Here is a 21,633-nt window from a genome sequence, read left to right as displayed (position 1 = left end):
AACTTACAAGGCTATTTGTACAAGAATATTTTAAGAGACTATTTAAACCTACCTAAAAGGGACCATTTGTGTCATTTGATCCACCCACAACAACAAAAATGGTATTCCGTTGGTTCCAATTTATGTGACACTCTTTTTCAGTCAGTACCAAGAGAATATAATATTTTCTTATTTAGAAATAATTTATCTTTAAAATTTCTATTTTTTCCTTAATAAAGTCACACACACGTACATGCGCACACACATATAAAATAATATTTTAGACTATAAGTTTACCGTCTTTCTTTTTTCTTAAATTTCGCATGGAGTCAAATAGCACCATATAGACGAAGGGAGTACAATAACATGTACAATGGTCTATAACTTAAAAAATTACCCCTTTTACTTTCTACGTGGCACTAGGAAAGTTGAGCTTTGCACAATTAAATGATTTTTTTTTTTTTAATTTATTTATTACAATTGATGAGGTTTGAACTCTCCACCTCAACTATGGATAGTTGTGAGCTATCCAAGTGAGCTAGCACTCAATTCCAATTAATTAAAATGACTGGTCCAATACAAAGCATAGGCCTGTTTTGAATCTCACAAGCCCAATTTTGATTAAATTCTTCAACTAATTTTCTCATTCTCTATGTAGCGAAGTGCAGAACAGAGGAGGCGAATATTAATTTTATTTCTTCAAGAAAATCATATGCTGAAGAAGAACACTACAAACTCATAGGTATTTTCTGGGTTTCTTTTACTTTTTAGTACTATTTCTTAATATTGTTTTTATATAAAGATGCACAAGATAGTGAATTCATTGATTTTCTGGGCTCTTTTTTTTGTCTTTAGTAAAATGGGAAGAACTGAAGAACTCTTTGAGGAGCTTATGAATGTTGAAGTAGAGCTTCACGACGTCCAAGGTAAGCTTAGTATACTGTTTTTTCATCTTTTTTTCCTCTTTACCTCATCTTTTTCTTTTATATTCGTTCGTCAGTAACATTGATTGAAAGGTTATTCTTTGTTTAATTCTACTAAGAACCAAGATACATTGTTCTATATTTGGTCATGCTCTCTCTGATGTTTATATTTGTTTGTCAAATGTTTAATCTGTAACATTGTGTTAGAATATGTCATAATGCTAACATAAAGTTTTTTTTTTTTTTTTTTGTATTAATTGCTTCTTGTATAGTGTGATATGTCATTTTTTTTAATGACGGTGGTGTCCGGGCTAGTTTGCGTGCAACTGGACCATTTCAGGTGCCAACTAACTCCTACTACATAGTTAGTGGGTAACTCTGGCTACCAAGGCTTGGGCTGATGGGAATAAATCATCTAGTAGTGACATATGGGCTTATGATTGTATTTTGGAATTTTCTAGTGTAAATGGAGAATTTTTATTATTGTAGAAAACATTTGAGGCTCTCTTTGTGTCTAAAGTTAAAGCCTTTTAGCACTTTTGACCACCTCAGATCTTAGAATAAGTGTATACTCTACTGTGTCTATAGCAACAAGAATAACTATTCGTTTGTAGTTGTTAACTAGGTCTAAGTGTCTTGGGAAAATGGAAAAGAAAGAGAAAGAATGTTGCGACATGTGATGGTGAGATCATAATATGATCTTATCATTGTTAACAAAGTCGGGGAGCATTTTTGTGAATCACGGTACTTGTTGGCGACAATTAGAAAAGATTGAGATTTTGTTAGTTTACTCTAGGTCTCCTACTTTTGAACTTGATAATGGGTTTCAATATGTTGACTTGATCACCAAAGTCTTAAATTGTTTCAGTTACATATAGGGTCATTAGTGGAAAAGATGTTGAGTACAAATATTGGATTTCATATTCTAATTCATGAAAAATATAGACAAGCAGAGAGAGAGAAAGTAGTTGGACTATGATGGTTGAGATGCTTTTTCAGAATGAGTAATCGCTTCTGATTTTGGCATCTGGAATCTGACAATATTAGCTACTATGTGCTACCTGGTTAGTATTTGTTACGACTAGGCTAGAAGGGAAGCTGGATGAGGTTTTAATATATACAGATATGAGTTTATTGAGTTGGTTTGAGCTTATGCTTCTTCCGTCGTTGTGAATACCCAACTTAATGCTATGATATAAGAGCATGATATTTTTCCTTTGATAGTTAATAAGAGTATACTATAGATGTGTGGCTGTGTTCCAGTAAAAAGTGGTGAAATTATATCCATAAGAAGAGCTTTACAAAGAGCTTATGGGGCTAAGAAAATCAATCATGATTCATGGCCTCTGGCTCTAAAACATTAGCTAAGCACATGTTGCAGTTGCACTAAACTAAGCAAAAAGTTACATTTGTGTTTGAGAGGATTTAGATAAGCCCCTCTCGTGCCAAGTTGAGGAGGAAATCAACTGTGAATCTTGGAAAGCACCATCTAATGCCCAATATATTGATGAAAAAGCACCAGATTTGTATGGTGAAATTTGTATAATAGCATGGTATTGTCCGATCAAACACATCAAACAACCTTGCCAATTGGAAGCTCCGGAAAGGCAGAATCTTATCCATTGATTTAGTATCACCTCAAGTGAAAGTGTTGGTTTACGTTTAGTCAACAATGGCATGCCAATTGGAAGAGTTGGTGGAAAGAGTTGGAGTGAATGCTAGGAGGAAGCTTCCTCCTTTTATGTCACCCATGACATCAAGAGAAGGTAGTTTGATGTCACCAATGACATCAAGAGGAGGTCTTTACCTCTATAAATAGATGCACTCCTTCATTTGTAGAAACCATCCCAAAAATAATACAATACATTGTAGTGAGTAGAGAGTTAAGAGAGAAATTCTCTTAAGTGTAATTGGGAACTCTCCCCTTCCTTTGTTAATAATAAAAAGGCAACTATAAGGATTATTTTGATCCGAACCACGTTAAATCTTGTGTTCTTTCTTTTACGTTTCCGCTAACAATTGGTATCAGAGCAACATGATTCTTTAACGATCCAAGGAGGAAGAACAAGCAAAGATGAGTTCCATGAAGTTTGAAATTGATAGATTCAGTGGACGCAACAACTTCAATATCTGGAAGATCCAGATGATGGCGTTACTGCGGAGGGAAGGTTCAATCCATGCTATTGACGGAAAGTATCCTAAGGATATATCAGCTCCCGACAAGGAGAAGATTGAAGGGGATGCATTGAGTGCAATCCAACTATCCCTTGCACCTAACGTGCTTTGTGAAGTGAGTACGGGTACCGAAGAGACGGCCAAACAGTTATGGGAAAAGCTAGAAGGGCTATACCAAGACCGATCAGTGACAACAAGGATGTTGTTACAACGGCGTCTTCACACATTTAAGATGGGGTCAGGTACTTCGTTACAAGATCATTTAGATGCGTTCAATAAACTTGTCATGGACTTACAGATTGCAGGAATTAAAAAGGAGGAGGAGACGCTTGCATGTGCTTTGCTATTTTCATTGACTTTAGGATATTGTGATATTGAGAATTCAATGATGTATAGCAAGGAGCCTATCAAGCTTGAGCAAGTGCGGCAAACACTTAACTCTAGTGATGTGCGGAGACACATTGAAGGAGATAGAGATAACCAGGCAAGTGGGCTCTTTGTGAGAGGCCGGACTAGCCAACAGGGAAAGAGCAAATTAAAGCACAGATCAAAGTCTCATGTGAACAAGAAGAATACAGAGTGTTGGGGTTGTGGCAAGAAGGGGCACTTTGAACGAGATTGCCCAATGTCAAAGTCCAAAGAAAAGGCGAGTGCATCTACAGTTGAACAGGTACATGATTTTGATAATGATTATGTACTAACAACATCGTGTAATAATAATAGTAGTTATGGAAACAAATGGGTGTTAGACTCTGCTTGCACTCTGCATATGACGTTCCGAAAAGACTGGTTTAGCAGCTATGAGAAAAGTGGAGGAACCGTAGTAATGGGCAATAATGCAACTTGTGCAATAGTTGGCATTGGCTCAGTTCGGGTTCGCTGCCATGATGGAGTCGTGAGGACTATTACACAAGTCCGTCATGTTCCTGATCTGAAGAAGAATTTGATCTCCCTGAGTACTCTGGATGAACAAGGCTACAGGTACATGAGCGAAGCAGGAACTATAAAGGTGACTAAAGGTTCTTTAGTCATGCTGAAAGGCAAGCTGGAGAACGGCCTTTACACATTGGCCGGAAGCACCATTGTTGGCTCTGCAAATGCATCTACAGTGCAGTTATCTAATGATGACAAGGCAAGACTATGGCACATGAGACTGGGTCATATGAGCGCACGTGGACTGGAGATGTTGAGCAATCGTAAACTTTTGGAAGGTGAGAAGATCAGCACGCTTGACTTCTGTGAGCACTGCGTTCTAGGGAAGCAGAAGAAGGTCAGCTTCAGCACTGGCAAACACAAGACAAGAGGAGTGCTAGACTACATCCATTCAGATTTATGGGGTCCTTCTAAACTTCCATCGAAGGGCGGAAAGAGGTATCTTCTCATTTTTATTGATGATTTCTCACGAAAGGTTTGGGTGTATTTTTTGAAGGCAAAAAGTGATGCTTTTGAAGCATTTAAAGAGTGGAAGATTTTGGTTGAAAATCAAATGGAGCGGAAAATCAAGTATCTTCGCACAGACAATGGCTTGGAGTTTTGCAATGAAGAGTTTAATGAATTCTGCAAGGTTCATGGGATCTCAAGACATAGGACTGTCAGGCATACCCCACAGCAGAATGGAGTTGCCGAGAGAATGAACAGAACTCTTCTTGAAAAGGCTCGTTGTATGCTCCTACAAGCCAAAATGTCCAAAGTATTTTGGGCTGAAGCAGTTCACACTGCTGCTCATATTGTCAATCGATCTCCAGCATCGGCAATTGACTTTAAGACTCCGAATGAGGTATGGTCAGGTGAACCCTCTAACTATTCATACTTACGAGTATTTGGGTGTCCAGCTTATTATCACGTTAATGAAGGAAAGCTTGAACCAAGGGCTAAGAAGGCCATATTCGTAGGGTATGTGGATGGAGTAAAAGGGTACAAACTTTGGTGTTTGTCTTTACTCAAATTTATAGTTAGTAGAGATGTCACCTTCGATGAATCCTCTATACTTGATCCCCGTAAAGTTTCCGTGGAGTTTTCAGGAAACAAGAACAACGAGCAGGTGGAGCTTCCGGTGGAGCTTGCCAAGGAAAAGGATCAAGAGACTCAGGTTAAAGATGAGTCAGAAGATGTAGGCGTTGAAGAACTTGCTGTCAATGAACCATACACAATTGCGAAGGGGAGGGAGAAGAGGCAGACACGAGAACCGGAACGCCTTATAAATCAAGCAAACTTGATTGCATATGCGTTCGTAGCTGCACAAGAAGAGATTAAAGATCTGGAGCCCTCCTCGTATATTGAAGCAACTTCTTGCAAGGATGCCGCACAATGGCGGTTAGCCATGACTGAAGAGATGGAGTCTCTTCACAAGAATCAGACATGGGTCTTAGTGAAAAGACAAAAGGGGAAGAGGACAGTTGGATGCAAGTGGGTCTACCGAAAGAAAGAGGGAATTCCTGAAGTGGAAGATGCTAGGTTCAAGGCGAGATTGGTTGCAAAAGGTTTCAGTCAGAAGGAGGGAATTGACTACAATGAGATTTTCTCTCCAGTCGTGAAGCATAGCTCAATTCGCGTGCTACTAGCATTGGTTGCCCAATTTGACTTGGAGCTTCAACAGCTTGATGTCAAAACTGCTTTCTTACACGGTGATCTAGAAGAGACAATCTATATGGATCAACCTGAAGGTTTCCTAGCTGAGGGAAAAGAAGATCACGTATGCCAACTAAAGAAGTCTTTGTATGGTTTGAAGCAATCCCCTAGACAGTGGTACAAGAGGTTTGATGCATTCATGACTACACATGAATTCTCAAGGAGTGCATTTGATAGCTGTGTGTATCACAAGAAGATGTCTGGTAACTCAATGATTTATTTACTGTTGTATGTTGATGATATGCTTATTGCTGCTAACAACATTACAGAGATAAATGCTTTGAAGAAACTGTTGAGTAAGGAATTTGACATGAAGGATTTAGGAGCTGCAAAGAAAATCCTTGGTATGGAGATTTCAAGAGAAGACGGTGTTGTACATCTTTCTCGGAAGAGGTGTATTGAAAGGGTTCTCGAGAGATTCAATATGCATACGTGCAAGCCTGTAAGTACACCATTAGCTCCCCATTTTAAACTTTCAGAGTTACAAATACCTCAGTCCGAGGATGAGGTGGAGCATATGTCAAAGATTCCTTATGCCAGTGCAGTTGGTAGCATTATGTATGCTATGGTATGCAGACGTCCAGATATTGCTCAATCTGTAAGTGTGGTAAGTAGATACATGTCCAGCCCAGGAAAGAGGCATTGGGAAGCTGTCAAGTGGATATTGAGATATCTCAAAGGAGCTTCTGGTGTTGGTCTTACCTTTCGAAAAAGTGGTACAGGTATTTCAATTCTCGGTTATGTGGATTCTGACTATGCAGGAGATCTTGACAGAAGAAGGTCCACAACTGGATACATCTTTACCCTCGTTGGCAGTGCCGTCAGTTGGAAGTCGACTTTGCAGTCGATTGTCGCTTTGTCTACGACAGAAGCAGAATACATGGCAGCAGCGGAGGCGGTAAAGGAAGCTATCTGGTTGAAAAGTTTAGTAGCGGAATTGAGTTTGGTTCAGCTGGAATCAACTCTTAGATGTGATAGTCAGAGTGCTATTCATCTAATGAAAAATCAGAGATTTCATGAGCGCACTAAACACATTGATGTCAGATTTCATTTTATTCGAGATGTTGTTGAAGAGGGAACTATCAAGGTCGTGAAGGTTATCACAGACGATAATGCTGCAGATATGTTGACCAAGATAGTCCCACTCGCTAAGTTTGCACACTGCAAGGACTTGGCGGGGGTGTGCATCAACTGATGCAACTCCGAAGAGAACAGTTGTTAGGTGGAGGTGGTATGTTCAACAATGGTTTGATTCTTCTTGTTTCTTACAACGGGGTTGCCCAGTAAGCTTAGAAGTTTTGGCCAGAGTTGTTCACACGCACGCTCGAAACGCAAACCAAGGTGGAGATTGAAAGTGTTGGTTTATGTTTAGTCAACAATGACATGCCAATTGGAAGAGTTGGTGGAGAGAGTTGGTTGGATGCTAGGAGGAAGCTTCCTCCTTTGATGTCACCCATGACATCAAGAGGAGGTAGTTTGATGTCACTAATGACATCAAGAGGAGGCCTTTACCTCTATAAATAGATGCACTCCTTCATTTGTAGAAACCATCCCAAAAATAATACAATACATTGTAGTGAGTAGAGAATTAAGAGAGAAATTCTCTTAAGTGTAATTGGGAACTCTCCCCTTCCTTTGTTAATAATAAAAAGGCAACTGTTCTCTGGTGGACGTAGGATTATTTTGATCTAAACCACGTTAAATCTTGTGTTCTTTCTTTTACGTTTCCGCTAACATCAAGGGTAATGAATTTGTCGGTACAATGACTAGTTAGGAGCTTGAGTCCCAAAAATTGTTCCTTTCCTCGTCCCCATCCAACTACCTACCTTTTACCATGAGATTTTATCTTACAGGTAGATTTTATCATTAATGACTTTCTTGCAGAATTTTGTTTCCACACTCTTTCGAGAGGTGATTTATCCATCTTATGGTAAAATTGATGTGTGCAGTTAAGAAATATTTTTGGTTCTATGTCTTAAATGTCATCAATAATAGTTAAGAGATATGTCATCAGTGTATAAAGTACGAGCCTTGTCTTTTCCCAAACTATATGACATGCCTGGAATGGACAAAATAAAGGCAACAACTTGGAATTAATAGATCGCCACAAGATACTACCTAACTGAGTATCGATCTTTTCCCACTGTGCTTTGGCTTTTTCATCTCCCTTACTAGCCTTTTTGTTAAGTGATCTTAAACACCTTGATCTTTACACCACAACTCCACAGACGAAGCCCAAGATAAATAATTTGAACTCCCAAGTAGGGGTTCAGAAGTATTCATAAAGGCTGAATTTTCAACTCACTATTTTTGGAACCAAAAGCATCAAGTCCGAGAGACATGGTTGGATTGAAGTGAGGGCTAGCAAAATATCAACAAATAATAAAAAGCAAGTCGAAATCTGGATACTGTTGCCGGGAAAACCAGAAATTGTCGCCGGAATCTGGAATTTTTCGCCGAAAAATAAAAAGGCCATCAGATTTTGGTGAAACTTGGATAGGTAGGCTCGGAAAAGCCTCGCGAACAAGCTTTCCAAAAGATTTTTTTTGAAATTTGGACGGAAAAAGGCACAGGCGCCGGCGCGTAAGTTGAACCTCCGCCGGAAAAAAAAACTGCTAACGACGCATGAGAGCACGTGAAACACTTTCTACCGGAGAAATTTTGGGGTTTGGTCGTCGGAGGCTGATCTACCTTGTGGTGGTATTGGTTTCTAGACAAAATCGTTGGAAAATAACTTTCTTGCGGACACCCCTAATTTGCCGGAAAAAGGACTGTATTTTTCCTTCCCGAAAACGCTGGAATTTATACACAACGATAAATCTCTCACGATTGCTCTGATACCATGTGAGAAATCACGGAAGAAAAATATATTATATTGATTTTTAACAATGATTTAATGAGCCCTATATATAATACATGTTCTACTACTACATATGGGACTAGGATTATTTACGCATAACTATTTAATAACATTTAGATAGGCAGATAGAAAGCAGACTATGTTTAATTTTGACATTTTTGGTCATATGTACTTGAAGGTCATCCTCACTTTTACCTTTCTTTACCAATAAAAGTTTCTTCCTTTATGCTAAGAAACCTTTATATATTTTCATTATTTTTTAGGTATTCCTGTACTGAAGAATTGTACTATTTTTTTTTTGATAAGGTAAATAAGTTTATTAATGTTGGAAAATTATATACAAGAAATATACCAAAAGCAGAGAAACCTACACCAAAATATGGTTCTCTGCAAAAGTCACCCACTCACCTACACAAATAAGGACCTCATCATCATGGGTGCACAAAAAGAAACTAGAGACAAGAGGCTATTCCTCAAATGTACAAAATCATTCTCGATCCTTTCAAATGCTTTTCTATTCCTCTCCCTCCACACAAACCACATAAGAGATAGTGGGGCTACATCCCATGCCTTGTGTCTTCTCTTTCTCCTATTGAAATTCCAGCTATACAATGCCTCCTTTACTTAACTCCGCATAACCCACTGTATTATACTATTTCATAAGAAAATTTTGGAGGCTGGCATTTGGCACACCTCTTATTAGAAAATAATCAAATATCCATGGGGTAGCCAACAAAATAACTTGAATGTTTAAAGAATAACATTAATCAAGCAAACTAGATTGAAGGCCAACATGATGTTTTCTTAATAAATTAAGGGATTGCATATTCTTCTGTCCGGCAGTGTAATACAGAAATCATATATTTTTATTTTGTGTTGATCGACAAGTTTATATATTTTGCATTGTTACTTGTTGACTACTATGTTGCTCGGACTCTCCGAAAATGCTGCCGGGTGCGTGTCGGATCCTCCAAAAATAGTGTTATTTTTGGAGGATCCGACACGGGTGCGGCATCATTTTGGAGAGTCCGCGCAACATAGGTTGACTATGGTAGATGAGGGTCATCTTAGTTTAGCTATTAATGTTTGATTCTCCTCCTCTTCTCTTAGCTAATGGAACAAATGTCATAAAAATTCTAAAATGTCCTTATCCATTTTTTTTGGTTTATTTGGTGTAGCAACTCGCATCAAAGTGTTCACTTTTTTTAAAGCACCAACATGTCAAGGTTGTGTGACGTTTTCACCGAACAAAAAAACTCAAGACAATCTATTGCACGTCTGAGTTGTGACTCATTTCTCCAGCTTGTCTTTATGAACATGGTTCCAAACATGGATTACTTCCTTTTGGAAGTGTCTTTTTACATAAATTTAGTCAATGTAATTTGTATCATGCTGATAAGATGTTATTCTGGACAAGTCAATCCTCACCCATCTACCATTTTGATTAACAAAGAGTTTAGGAACCTCGTTACAGCTAATCTTTTATGATTTTATCTGTTGATTTTAAATTTCCTTTTTTCATTTTGTTGTCTCTATTGTTGTTGCGATGGAGTTCCTTCCTTAAATGCTTGAAGTTTCTGTTCTTCTGCATTGTAAATTATTCATCCATCTGAAATCATTGTCTTCAATGTCTTCTTGTCCAGACCAAATAAAATTATTGCTAGATCGACAAGAGAAATTGCATGAGAGACAATCTGAACTTAAAGCTTTGTTGGAAAGTTGTGAATCATCTAGTGGCCCGGGTGACGATAATGCTGCTGTTTCAGTAGACGACTGGTCAAGGCCGTTCGTATGGGACTCTCAAGCTGATGACATTAGGTTTAATGTTTTTGGCATATCAAAATATCGTGCAAACCAGCGGGAGGTTGGTCCATCCTGTCTACATTTACTTTTTACTGGACTTATATTGCAAGGTTTTGCATGCTTACAGAAACTTTACAATTCATCTTTAAGAATAAGTGTGGCACAGAGTTGTCAACATAAAACAAGAGGTCTGAGTATGACCTAGATCTGTTCTTTTCTAACTTCTTTTTAGTATAGGTGAACCTATCAAAAAGGATTTCAGAATAAAAGGTGGAAGGGGGAGGGGATTGGGGTATTTAATCTTTGGTGATAGTCACTGCAAGAGTTTAGAATTGTTTCTACTTGCACGGTATCCATTATCCTAACAGTCTTGCTCATTCAAGATGAATTGTTTATTGTTGTTTCACTTTTGGTGTAAAGAGGAGCTATTAAAAGATGCTGAATGATGAACTAGGACTTTTGTTTCTTATGAACTGTAAATGTGGCTATCAGCACAACCTTTGCTGAAGGTCTATAATACTCGTACCTGTTTAAAAAATTTATAGATAAGAATATTCCAATGGATAGTAAGCCATGTGACGGATGTACGGATGAACTAAAGAAGTTTCAGCCTATCAAAGCTCTACCAGGTCATAATCAATTGTATAATAGACATAAGCCTTGGTGGGAGGTAGCAGGTATCCACTCTAATAGTCGAGGTGTGTGCAAGCTGGCATGGAATGGATTCAAGATTGGCAGAGAAGAAAATAGCGGGATTCAGTGTCTTATAGGGATGCCTGTACAATAAAATAATTAACGTTGCTTGAGGAATATTTGCCTTAACCTGCAGAATAGGTTCCGTTTCTGGAAATTTTTATTTGGGAGTAATTTAATGGTTGATTTTCGAATCATTAATCATCTCAATTGATCTGTCTGTGCGTTTCTTTTCCTCGTTCTGTAGATTATAGATAGATATAATAGTCCCTGTTTGGATATTACTGAATCCAAAATGCACAGAACTCATAAGTAAAGATTTACATTAAATTGTCTAGTGCCAAATTTTGCAAATTTAATAGTGATTCTTCAAATTAGAGATTTTCTGATGTACAGTAATCTGTTTGTAGATAATAAATGCAATAATGAGTGGAAGGGATGTTCTAGTAATTATGGCTGCTGGTGGGGGCAAGAGTCTCTGCTACCAGCTTCCAGCAGTTCTTCGTGATGGGGTGGCTCTTGTTGTCAGTCCTTTGCTTTCTCTTATTCAAGATCAGGTATCTAAGCACCTATTTCCATCTTCCTCGAAATGGAACAACTGCTGACAAAAGTTATTGCCTCAGGTCATGGGGTTGGCTGCTTTAGGCATCCCAGCTTTCATGTTAACCTCAACAACTAGCAAGGAAAATGAGAAGTTCATATACAAGGCATTGGAGAAGGGCGATGATGAGCTTAAAATATTGTATGTTACCCCAGAAAAGATATCCAAGAGCAAGAGATTTATGTCAAAACTTGAAAAGTGTCACCATGCTGGTCGTCTTTCTTTAATTTCAATTGATGTAAGTCCACAATTTCGTATTTTTCCACTCCTGTATACTGTATTTGAACCTTTAAGGATATCTCTTCTTTTTCATTCTCTCATCTCTGTCTTTGAGGGGCTAGCAGTCTATCCTGTGCATAACATTTATTTCATGTCTTTTTCATTACTTTATTTTCTTTGCTTTGTTGTTGCAACTATGTTGAGGGGGGAGGGGGTCTATTGGCAACATTCTCTTTATCCCTACAAGGTAGGGATAAGGTCTGCGTACACACTACCCTCCCAAGACCTCACTTGTGGGGTTCCACTAGGTTTGTTTTTGTTGTATTGGCTTAATTGTGGGATTAGACTGATGTACTTTCAAGGTTTTGCACCTCTCAAGTACAAAGAAGAGGGAAAAACAAAAGCACCCTGCTAAAGTTTTTCACAAATCTAGCGAAAGCGTTCTTCAAACTCACGTTAGAAGAATGTAAGATGGAAAGAAACCTCACTCACACGTTCCTCAATCTCGTAAGATTGCAAGAAGCGTTGAATAAAGGAAGAAGAATGAAATAAATGATCAATCACGTTTTTAAAGCAAAAGCTTAGAGAAACTAATCATCCCTCTTTATTTTCAGTATATTGAGCCCTTTAAATAGGCCTTATAATGAGTAACATTGATGAGATTAAGGAAAACTAATCCTAATTAAACTAGAATAAGAATAAAATTAAGAAAAACCTATTCTAACTAAAATAGGAAATGGAATTCTTGTAGGAATGGAATACCAACTAATAATCCTATTTGACTAGAACTACAAATATAATCCTACTAAAAGAGGAAATTAGAAATCCTAACCTTTATGGAAAAGAAATCCTAATCTTAAATAGATTCTTGAATTTCTTGGATCCTAGGCCTTCTTGATCTTGCATCATAAACTAAAGTTCCCGGTTTAAAAGAGAGAAAAACCGGGGGTTTGCTCCCTTTCAAGGTCTCAAGTTCGAAACCCACTGGGTGCAAACAATTTCTGAGGGCCATCGGACTGGGTAAAGCCTGAATTAACCATGGTGCACTTGCGAGAAACTCCACGCCGAGGGCCTGTGCACCCCCGGGATTAGTCGGGGCTCTTAGAGACTCGGACACCCGGTGCAAATCAAAAAAAAAAGAGAGAAAAATAAAACATTTGACCTAAGTTGCTCGGATTCTTCACTATTACTGCCGTACCCGTGTCGACACGGCGTGGGTCTGGGCGTGGAATTCGTACCGGATCTGGTCAACCAAGTTTGGATACATTGACCAACATCGACAGAGAAATTTGGGACAAATACAATAATGTTTGAAATCAAAATAAAAGTTAGGGTGAAATTGAAGAAAATTGAATACCTTGTATATATAATTTCTATGTTAGTCCTTTCCTTTTATCTCCTTTTAGGATTCTCCTCTTGACCAATATTTTTCTTTCTCAGAATACCTTGTAAGTTTTCCGAAGTATTTAGCTAAAATTGTCCCTTATCTTTGAGGGTAGGTCTAACTTTGTCCTTTAAATATACTCCTGAGCATCTTTAATCCCTCAAGTTTGCTAAAATGAAGCTGCTCTGGTCCTACTAACGAAATCTGCTTGAAGACTAACAGTGACTACCAACTTGATCCTCATTCTTTTCTATCTTCTAGTATCTCCATTTAGCCTTCACTTTTGAAACTTGAGCGATGCATAGCTTTTGGTAAAAAACTTCATCATCTTTCCAATGCCAGAATTTGCAAGATCTCTCGTAAGCAAAAGAAATTGTGAACAAATGAAGAGATAAGCTAGAAGAACTCACCAGTTTATATAAAGATAGCCTTTTGTTCAAAACCAGATCTTCAACAAAATAGCTAGAGTTGAAAATTACTCATCTAGCTCTGAGTATATAAAATAACAGTGTCACTCCTCATCTGCATAAAGCTTTGAAATCTACAAATCTGTCTGTACCCAAACTTATAAAAAATGGAAGGCCTCATAATATTAATTGTAACTATGTCAGTTTCAATTTTCATCTAACTTGAGACCGCAAATAACTCTAAAATTTTCGATAGTTTATATAACTGTTTCGTGAATTTAATGAATAACTTTTTCAACTAGTGGGATAAATGAAAAAAATATTTAAGAGTTAGAATTTTTTAAAAAAGCTAAGGTAAGTTCTGATTCACAAGGGAAAAAAGTTTCCAGGTAATATAAAATCAAATCCCACTCTGAAGTAAATAAACAAAGAAAATTAAAATTTCACCTTGAGTTTTTCTTCTTGTCTTTCTCCGTAGTAAAAGCTTTTCAATGGCCATTGTAGTATTGGGGAAATCGGGAATGGGTTTAGGTTTTTTTATTGTTAGGTTTTCTTCTTTACCGTGAAACGTGAGTTTTTAACTGGCATGGGCTGTTACCGTTAGTCTTCAACCAGATTCTGTCAGTAGGACCAAAGCTGCTTCACTTGAGCAAACTTAAAGGACTAAAGATGCTTAGGAGTATATTTAAAGGACAAAGTCTGACCTACCCTCAAAGATAAGAGACAATTTTGACCAGAAACTCAAGTTTTCCACATAATGTCTCATAATTTAGATATATTTTTATAACTCTATTTCTAGACATTTAAATTATTTTTAGCTGAATCCTCACACCTGTATCCGTACCTGGATCCGTACCCACGAATCTTAAAATTTAGATCATGAAGGATCCGACCTCTAAATCCGCACCCGTATCAGACACCCGCACGCGAGTCCGAGCAACTTAGCATTTGACTAGTACATGTATGTGTACAAGAAGCAAGGACAAGATATCCACAAATAAAAGAAAGTTTGATCATGAACATATAATATCTTTATTGATCTCACATAAGCTTTTTATCATTCGCGTATGAGCTTTAGCTCCTCTACATGGATCCTTTTTTTACCCTTTTGGATTTTTTTGAATGGAGCATTGCACTTCAAATAGGAAATGCAGACCCCGCATGTTTAAATCTTGTTAACCTATTAGCTTTGCTTGAGTATTTTAATTTCTCCTCAAAGCCTTATTATCTTGACCAAAGAAATGAAAATGGTACTGTTAGATAGTTATGTGTAAATAGTCCTAGTCCCATATGTAGTAGGAGTAGAATATGTATTATATATATGGCTCATTGTATTATTGTTAAAAATAAATTTTTCTCTCGTGCATTCTCACATGGTATCAGAGCTTCAGTGAGAAAATTATCGTTGTGCGTCATTGCAGCGACATCCGAGAAGAAATATCTCTTCGCCTTGCAATTTTCCGGCAACTTTATCTTGTTCCTAGGGTTCATCACTGCTACAATAATACTGTGCATATACCAGTACCACCATCAGATCTGAGACCCTTGTGCGATCAAACCCTAGAAATCCTAATCCCATCGGAACAGAAAAGTCAGTCATCGTGCGTCTTTCCGGTTGACGACTCAAGATTGATTTGCGTTATCTCCTCATCGGTAAGTGTTGTGCAAAAACCAACACTACCATCTTGTTCGGAAAAGTCAGGCGACAAAACCCCAGTCAATCGCTCCGGTAGAAAGTCCCTCACGCGCCTCCACGCGCCACCAGAACTAGGGTTCCGGCGAGCTACAATAACTTTTCCGGTGCATGTGAGCCATCCCGGTCACTTTTTGACAAAACTTCTTCAAGACAACTTACTCGTCTAGTGATTCCGAGCCTACCGATATAAATTACATCAAATTTTGATAACTTTATTTTTTTCGGGGTGAATAGTAAATTCCTGAAAAGTTTTTGTTTTTTGGTGGTGTTTTAAAACATATTTTGTAGTGTGGAATTCGACTTAGTCTCACTATTTTCAAAATTTTCCGGCGACCTTTCGGCCAACTTTTATTTATCAACAACCACCTGCTTTTATTGCTCAAGGGGAGTCTAGTGGCCCTATATATCGAATGATCAGCTTGCAGATATTTTCACCAAGTCCTTCACTGGTCCTCGTATTAGTTACATACGTAACAAGCTCGGTACATATGATTTGTATGCACCGGCTTGAGAGGGAGTGTTAGATAATTATGTGTAAATAGTCCTAGTCCCATATGTAGTAGGAGTAGAATTTATCCTAGTCTCATATATAGTAAGAGTAGAATATGTCCTAGTCTCATATGTAGTAGGAGTAGGATATGTATTATATATAAGGCTCATTGTATCATTGTTAAAAATAAATTTTTCTCCCGTGCATTCTAACAAGTACAAGTGAGTCAAAGCATAATACAAAAAATGCCATTGAATCATGATAGTTGCATTCTGAAAGATATCACGGGGATTAGGTACTCTGATTTATAATGTCACAGAGACACGGAGTATAAACTCTCTTTGTACTGCTTGATGAACGTGGAAAGAATCAAGTGTTGCTAGATCTATTTTTCCCTTCCTTTTTCTGTTATGGGATAAAAGATAATTTGAGTAAAAGACAAAAGCTCGTCTCCAATCTCTATGGTTTTGTCACACGCTATCCATAGGGTATGTCCTGCTTATCCAAGCAGGCGAGGATGCTACAATTCCCACATAATATTTCAAGTTCTCACTTTTTTGCTTGTTGAAGGTCAAGAAAATTAATCAAGTTGTATGCAACAATTTTCTAGATTTAATGTATGTTTAAAGGTATAGACTATACTTCCTAATTGTGTCATAATTAGGAATGTCCGTATCCTAGAGAGTTGAATCATTGAAAGTTGTTGCAAATCTTGTAAATCTTATGGTTTCATAGATAGTTATTTTGGTTTGCAATAGAAAGCTGCTATCAACTGTGAAATAAAACTTTGATATTTGGAATACTGTGAAGAGTAACTCTATTTCTTTATTTCTTCATTTGGAATTTTCCCCGTGCTGACTGAATATAATCTGTAGCAGCAGTAGTGAAGTAATATGCCATTGCTTTGATCTACATGTCAACTTACGCCAATTACTTTGCTCAAATTGCTTGCAGGAGGCACATTGCTGTAGCCAGTGGGGCCATGATTTCCGTCCAGATTACAAAAATCTTGGTATTTTAAAGACTCAGTTTCCTAATGTTCCTGTGGTTGCTCTTACAGTATGTATTTTCTTATAGCTTGAAGAGAACAAATTTCCTCCTTTATTCATTTAACTTTGTTGATTAACAATTCCTGAGCAGCAGCTGGACTTGAATATTTATTTCCAGGCAACCGCAACAAAGAAAGTACAGGATGATTTGATGGAGATGCTTCATATTCCTAGATGTGTTAAGTTTGTTAGTTCAGTGAACAGACCCAATCTTTATTACATGGTATAGCTGTACTCAAAGTAAAGTACAATTATAAATTTTGCAGCAATGGGCATCTTATGTTTCAAATTTATTTGATTCATTTTTGCAGGTGCGTGAGAAGTCATCTGTAGGGAAGACAGTGGTTGATGAAATTGCTGAATATATTCGAACATCATATCCAAATAATGAATCTGGGATAGTTTATTGCTTCTCCAGGAAGGAGTGTGAACAGGTACTAGCACTAGCTATGTTGTGTAAGACTCCATCTCGTGCTTTAGTTGTATCTGAAAACATGGTGTTGCACTGTGCTCGGGCACATACGAGTGATGGTGCTTGATTGGATGTGGATAGTTTTACAAGGCATTCAGGTGCTAGAAGTTCACTGCTTGGGTGCCTAACGGGAACTCTTGATATCTTGATATTGCTTAGTTGAACTAATTACACAGCATGTAAACCACCCTGTAAAAACTCTTATTGTTTCTCCCTTGGACTGGGTTGGCAGATTGTGTGTGATCAATTATTGGTGGTTCAAGTTGGGTGAGATTTCTTGTTCAGAATCTCTAATGGTTGTGCAAAAAGGATGCAGCTCATGCATGATTTTCTTTTGATCAGTAGGATGAGGTGTGAAAGGATCATGTTATTAACTGCTTATCAAAAAAAGAATAATGTATTTAATCTTGAACTTGTGATTCATCCTTGGTGGAGGTGGTTTAGCTCGGTTTATATTTTGTGTCCAACGCCTAATATGCAAGACATTAAAGTTCTTCATCCTCTTTTGATACCTTTTTCTTGTAAGACGAGGAAATGGTGCATGCTTTGAGTCTGAGAAGAATTGGGTTTGTGATGTTCTTTTCTCGTGATGTACTTGCATCTAAATTGGCTTTCCTCCTTTGAAATGCTTATGATTATCCTGTTTATATTAATTAAGTACATTCCCTGGAATTTTATCCTGTTTGGTTGGGGGCTTAGCTCATAGAAAATCAAATAATTATACAACCTGCTTAAGCTTGTAATTTAACTCGTTCTAGCTGTCCACACTCTAGCACTTGCTTTTGGAACTTACTTCCTTTGGATCTTCACTTGCAAATCCTTCTTCTTATACCTAATTTGGTTACAATCTTTCCCCAGCAGTCCTCTTTTATGTGGAAATGGCAAAAAGTTTAAAAGAAGTAAAGAAGTTTACTTCAGTTTTTTAATTTATGAGAAGCTAAAGAGGGATGTTATTCACAAAAACATAGTTATGCAAAAAGGCACAACAAGTTCCATTCTCATTGTGTTTAGATAGACTGTACGGTAGATTAATGAGGCTAAGTTTGGAATATTCTGTTCTGTTTTCACTTGGTGAGACATTGTGGTTTTGGTCACACAACGAACTGTAAAATTCTACGGAGGTGCATCACTGGTTCAGAAGGTCTATTGGTTCGAGTATAAGGCCGGAAACCTGGAACATTCTGAGCTCATTATCTTTTTGATTGGTCTGGCAGCTCTTATTGTTTTACATCTCAAACTTTTGTTTCACCTTCTTATTTGGTCACAAACTGTAGGTTGCACAAGAATTGCGGGAGAGGGGAATTTCAACTGATCACTATCACGCCGATATGGATGTAAATGCTCGTGAGAAAGTACATCTAAGGTATGGAAAATTTTCCTTTGATATTTCTGTCGGCTCATTCTATATATACAACTAGCTTTTTACTGTAATTATTCATGAATAGTGTCTTCGCAAACAGATGCTTTATTGTACCTTTTTAGAGATTTTCCTTTTCCTTTTTTTTTTCTATCATGTCATGGACTCTTGTGCTGTGTGAATCAGCAAATTAAATAAATAAAAATGTGTTCTCTTCAACAACTTAAGCTTTTAGATGAGATGGTCGTACACTTCAACATGGTATCGGAGCAAACAAAGGTCCTGGGTTCGAATCTCACTGTCAATTATTACCAAAATGAATTCCATGTGCTTGGCCATGAGACCTGCACGTGAGGGAGCGTGTTGCATGCAAAATTAAGTAATAATAGTGTGTTCTCTGTAACAGATTAGGCTTTCGACGAGATGGCCGCACACTTCAACAAGTCAAAAGATTTGATTAAGAAAACACCAAGTAGGTGTCTTTCTCAAAAAAAAAAAAAAAAAAACACCAAGTAGGTGTTAAAAAAGTTATGTACAAGCTGTGTATGACTCAATCTCAGTCATCTACAGCCATATATCAAGTATGTCCAGCAAGATATGACTGCTCCTCTCATTATATGAGATGTATATGTCTATGGGCACGTATTATTCGAAGACAGTTCTTTTAACTGGAGTTCCTTTAATTGGCAGATTATGTCGTATTACATTTGATGTCCCACATTGGAAGAAAGTATTATACTTTGTCAGTTATCTATAAAGCCTCACAAGGATAAGACATTTGTCCATGCATTCTCTCAATCTTTTCTATTATTTTATCACATGGTATCAGAGCCTTTATAGTGTTGGTGGAGATTTAATTGTTCACTTATGCCGGGTGGCTTACTAGCCAAAAGTTCTTATTCAAGATTCCATTTGCTATCCTAAATCTCTTCCTGCTGACCATCCAACACCATCCAACACCATCCAACAGCTAGGTGTCTATTTTCAGTATTTGTTTGGTGGCTGTTGCAGCAGCACCTTGTCTCTTTCTAAGGATTGTTCTTGCAGCACCATTCCTCCTTTTCATGGCTGTTAAAGCCGATTGTTCCGCTACTATGCCTCTTTCTGGTGATCATTCTGGCAGTAACATACCTCTCTCTCCTGTCTCGCTGTTTCTCACTACTCTAATATTGTTTTATAGTTTCAGCAATATTAAACTACTGTTAATCATAAGTTGTAGCATATTAAACCATTACTTCCACTTAAGATTCTATGCTTCATTTTTCTTTTTTCTTTTCTTTGCAAAGGTAAATTCTCATTTTTGGGATTTTAGGAGAGTTTTGGAATGTTAGAATATGCTAAATTAAACATATTGATCCCCCCCTCAAAGATAATTATTTTTCTTTTTTTAAACTTATCTGTAAGCTCCTAAGACACTTGTATAAGGAATTCTCCCAATCTTACTTCTTATATTTTCACATGGTTCTACTTAATAGCAAAGCTAAATAAGCACTTATAACCACTAAGAATATTTTTATTACTGTTAGCATAATATCAGGTGCTTGTAAAGGCAGGATAGACATATTTCTTAGAGTTGGTGTCATTTCTTCAAGATGGATATTGTAATACTGTAGAAATAGTTAAGTAAATAAAAATGCACCCTCTCTGACAGCTTAAGCTTTTAGATGAGATGATCATACACTTTAACATGGTATCAACAATTCAACATGATATCAGAGAAGGCAGAGGTCTTGAGTTCGAGTTTCACTACCACCATGATCAAAAAGAACTTCCATGTGTTTGCCCATTAAAACAGGCCACGTAAGGGGAGATGCTGAAGATGTAATTAAGTAAATAAAGTTCTACTATCTCTAACAGCTTAAGCTTTTGGATTAGATGATTATACACTTCAACAGTTAAGTATCCACATTAGTTGAGGGAATGCGTTATATGGTCTTGTGCAATCTCACCCGATGATTTTTAAGGTTTAGGTAGGCCCAAAGTTCATTTACTTAACATGTATCAGAGCTAGGCCTATCCATATTTTCGGTTTACGTAATGTTGGGCCTAATGTTATGTTATCCACGCTTCAGATGTCTAGTTCTAGGTGTGCAGAGGTGTTAAGTGTCGCATGTTGATTCAGAGCATAGTTGAGCATAGTTTTGTTGTCTCCTCATATGGTCTCGGGTAATCTCTCACCTCATGAGCCTTAAAGTTGAGCTAGGACAAAGTCCATTTTCTTTACATTGTTAGAATGTCCCACATTGGCTGAAGGAATGGGCTATTGTCTCCTTATATGATGTTCGGTAATTCTCACCTTATAAGCTAGTTTATGAATTTGAACTAGGCTAAAGGGTCCATTCTCGTAACATAGTATAACATGATATTAAAGTCAGACCTATGCTTGTTCTTGGGTTATGCAATGTTGGACCGTTGTGTTATACTATCTATGCTCTAGATGTCCAACCCTGAGCATGCGAGAGAAGAATAAGAGGTTAGAATGTCTACAATGACTTAGAGAATGGGTTATTGTCTCCTTATATCATCTTGGCAATCGTCATATCAGCTAACTTTTCGAGTTGAGTTAGACTCAATGTCACAGATGTCACATGTTGTAATAGACTAGTCACCTCATAGACTTCCTCCCACATTATAAGAATCCTTTCTGAGTTGAATAAGAATCCTCTTCGCCTCCAAATTAGGTGAAGTTTGCAACAACAACAAACCCAGTGTAATCCGACAAGTGGGGTCTGGAGAGGGTAGTGTGTACGCAGACCTTACCCCTACCTTGCATTTCGGGTAATTAGTACAGTTGGTGACTATTGATTTGCTTTTTCTTGTTGAAAAACTTCCTGCTCAAAGTTATCTTTTGGAATTTGGACATGTTCTTAAGCTAATGCCTTTAGATATCTAATTTA

General features: G+C 37.5%; 1 protein-coding gene across 2 annotated transcripts in view; it reads left to right on the top strand.

Annotated features, from left to right (window-relative positions):
- Positions 1-328: 328 nt before the first annotated feature.
- The window catches only part of LOC104239632 (ATP-dependent DNA helicase Q-like 2), a 64,869-nt gene continuing 43,564 nt past the window's right edge, over positions 329-21,633 (top strand). The window contains exons 1-10 of one of the 2 annotated variants that reach the window (XM_070155415.1): positions 329-347; positions 638-721; positions 835-905; positions 10,209-10,429; positions 11,472-11,618; positions 11,685-11,900; positions 16,813-16,917; positions 17,026-17,130; positions 17,219-17,341; positions 18,654-18,742. In XM_070155415.1, coding sequence (XP_070011516.1) covers positions 839-905; positions 10,209-10,429; positions 11,472-11,618; positions 11,685-11,900; positions 16,813-16,917; positions 17,026-17,130; positions 17,219-17,341; positions 18,654-18,742 — 1,073 coding nt within the window. In that variant the 5' untranslated portion in view covers positions 329-347; positions 638-721; positions 835-838. Of the gene's footprint in view, positions 348-502; positions 722-834; positions 906-10,208; positions 10,430-11,471; positions 11,619-11,684; positions 11,901-16,812; positions 16,918-17,025; positions 17,131-17,218; positions 17,342-18,653; positions 18,743-21,633 lie in introns of those variants that run through there. The other variant, XM_070155414.1, reaches the window with a different exon arrangement.

Source organism: Nicotiana sylvestris, chromosome 8, assembly GCF_000393655.2.
Source record: "Nicotiana sylvestris chromosome 8, ASM39365v2, whole genome shotgun sequence".
Classification (NCBI taxonomy): domain Eukaryota; kingdom Viridiplantae; phylum Streptophyta; class Magnoliopsida; order Solanales; family Solanaceae; genus Nicotiana; species Nicotiana sylvestris.
This window is presented reverse-complemented; position numbering and strand designations above follow the sequence as displayed.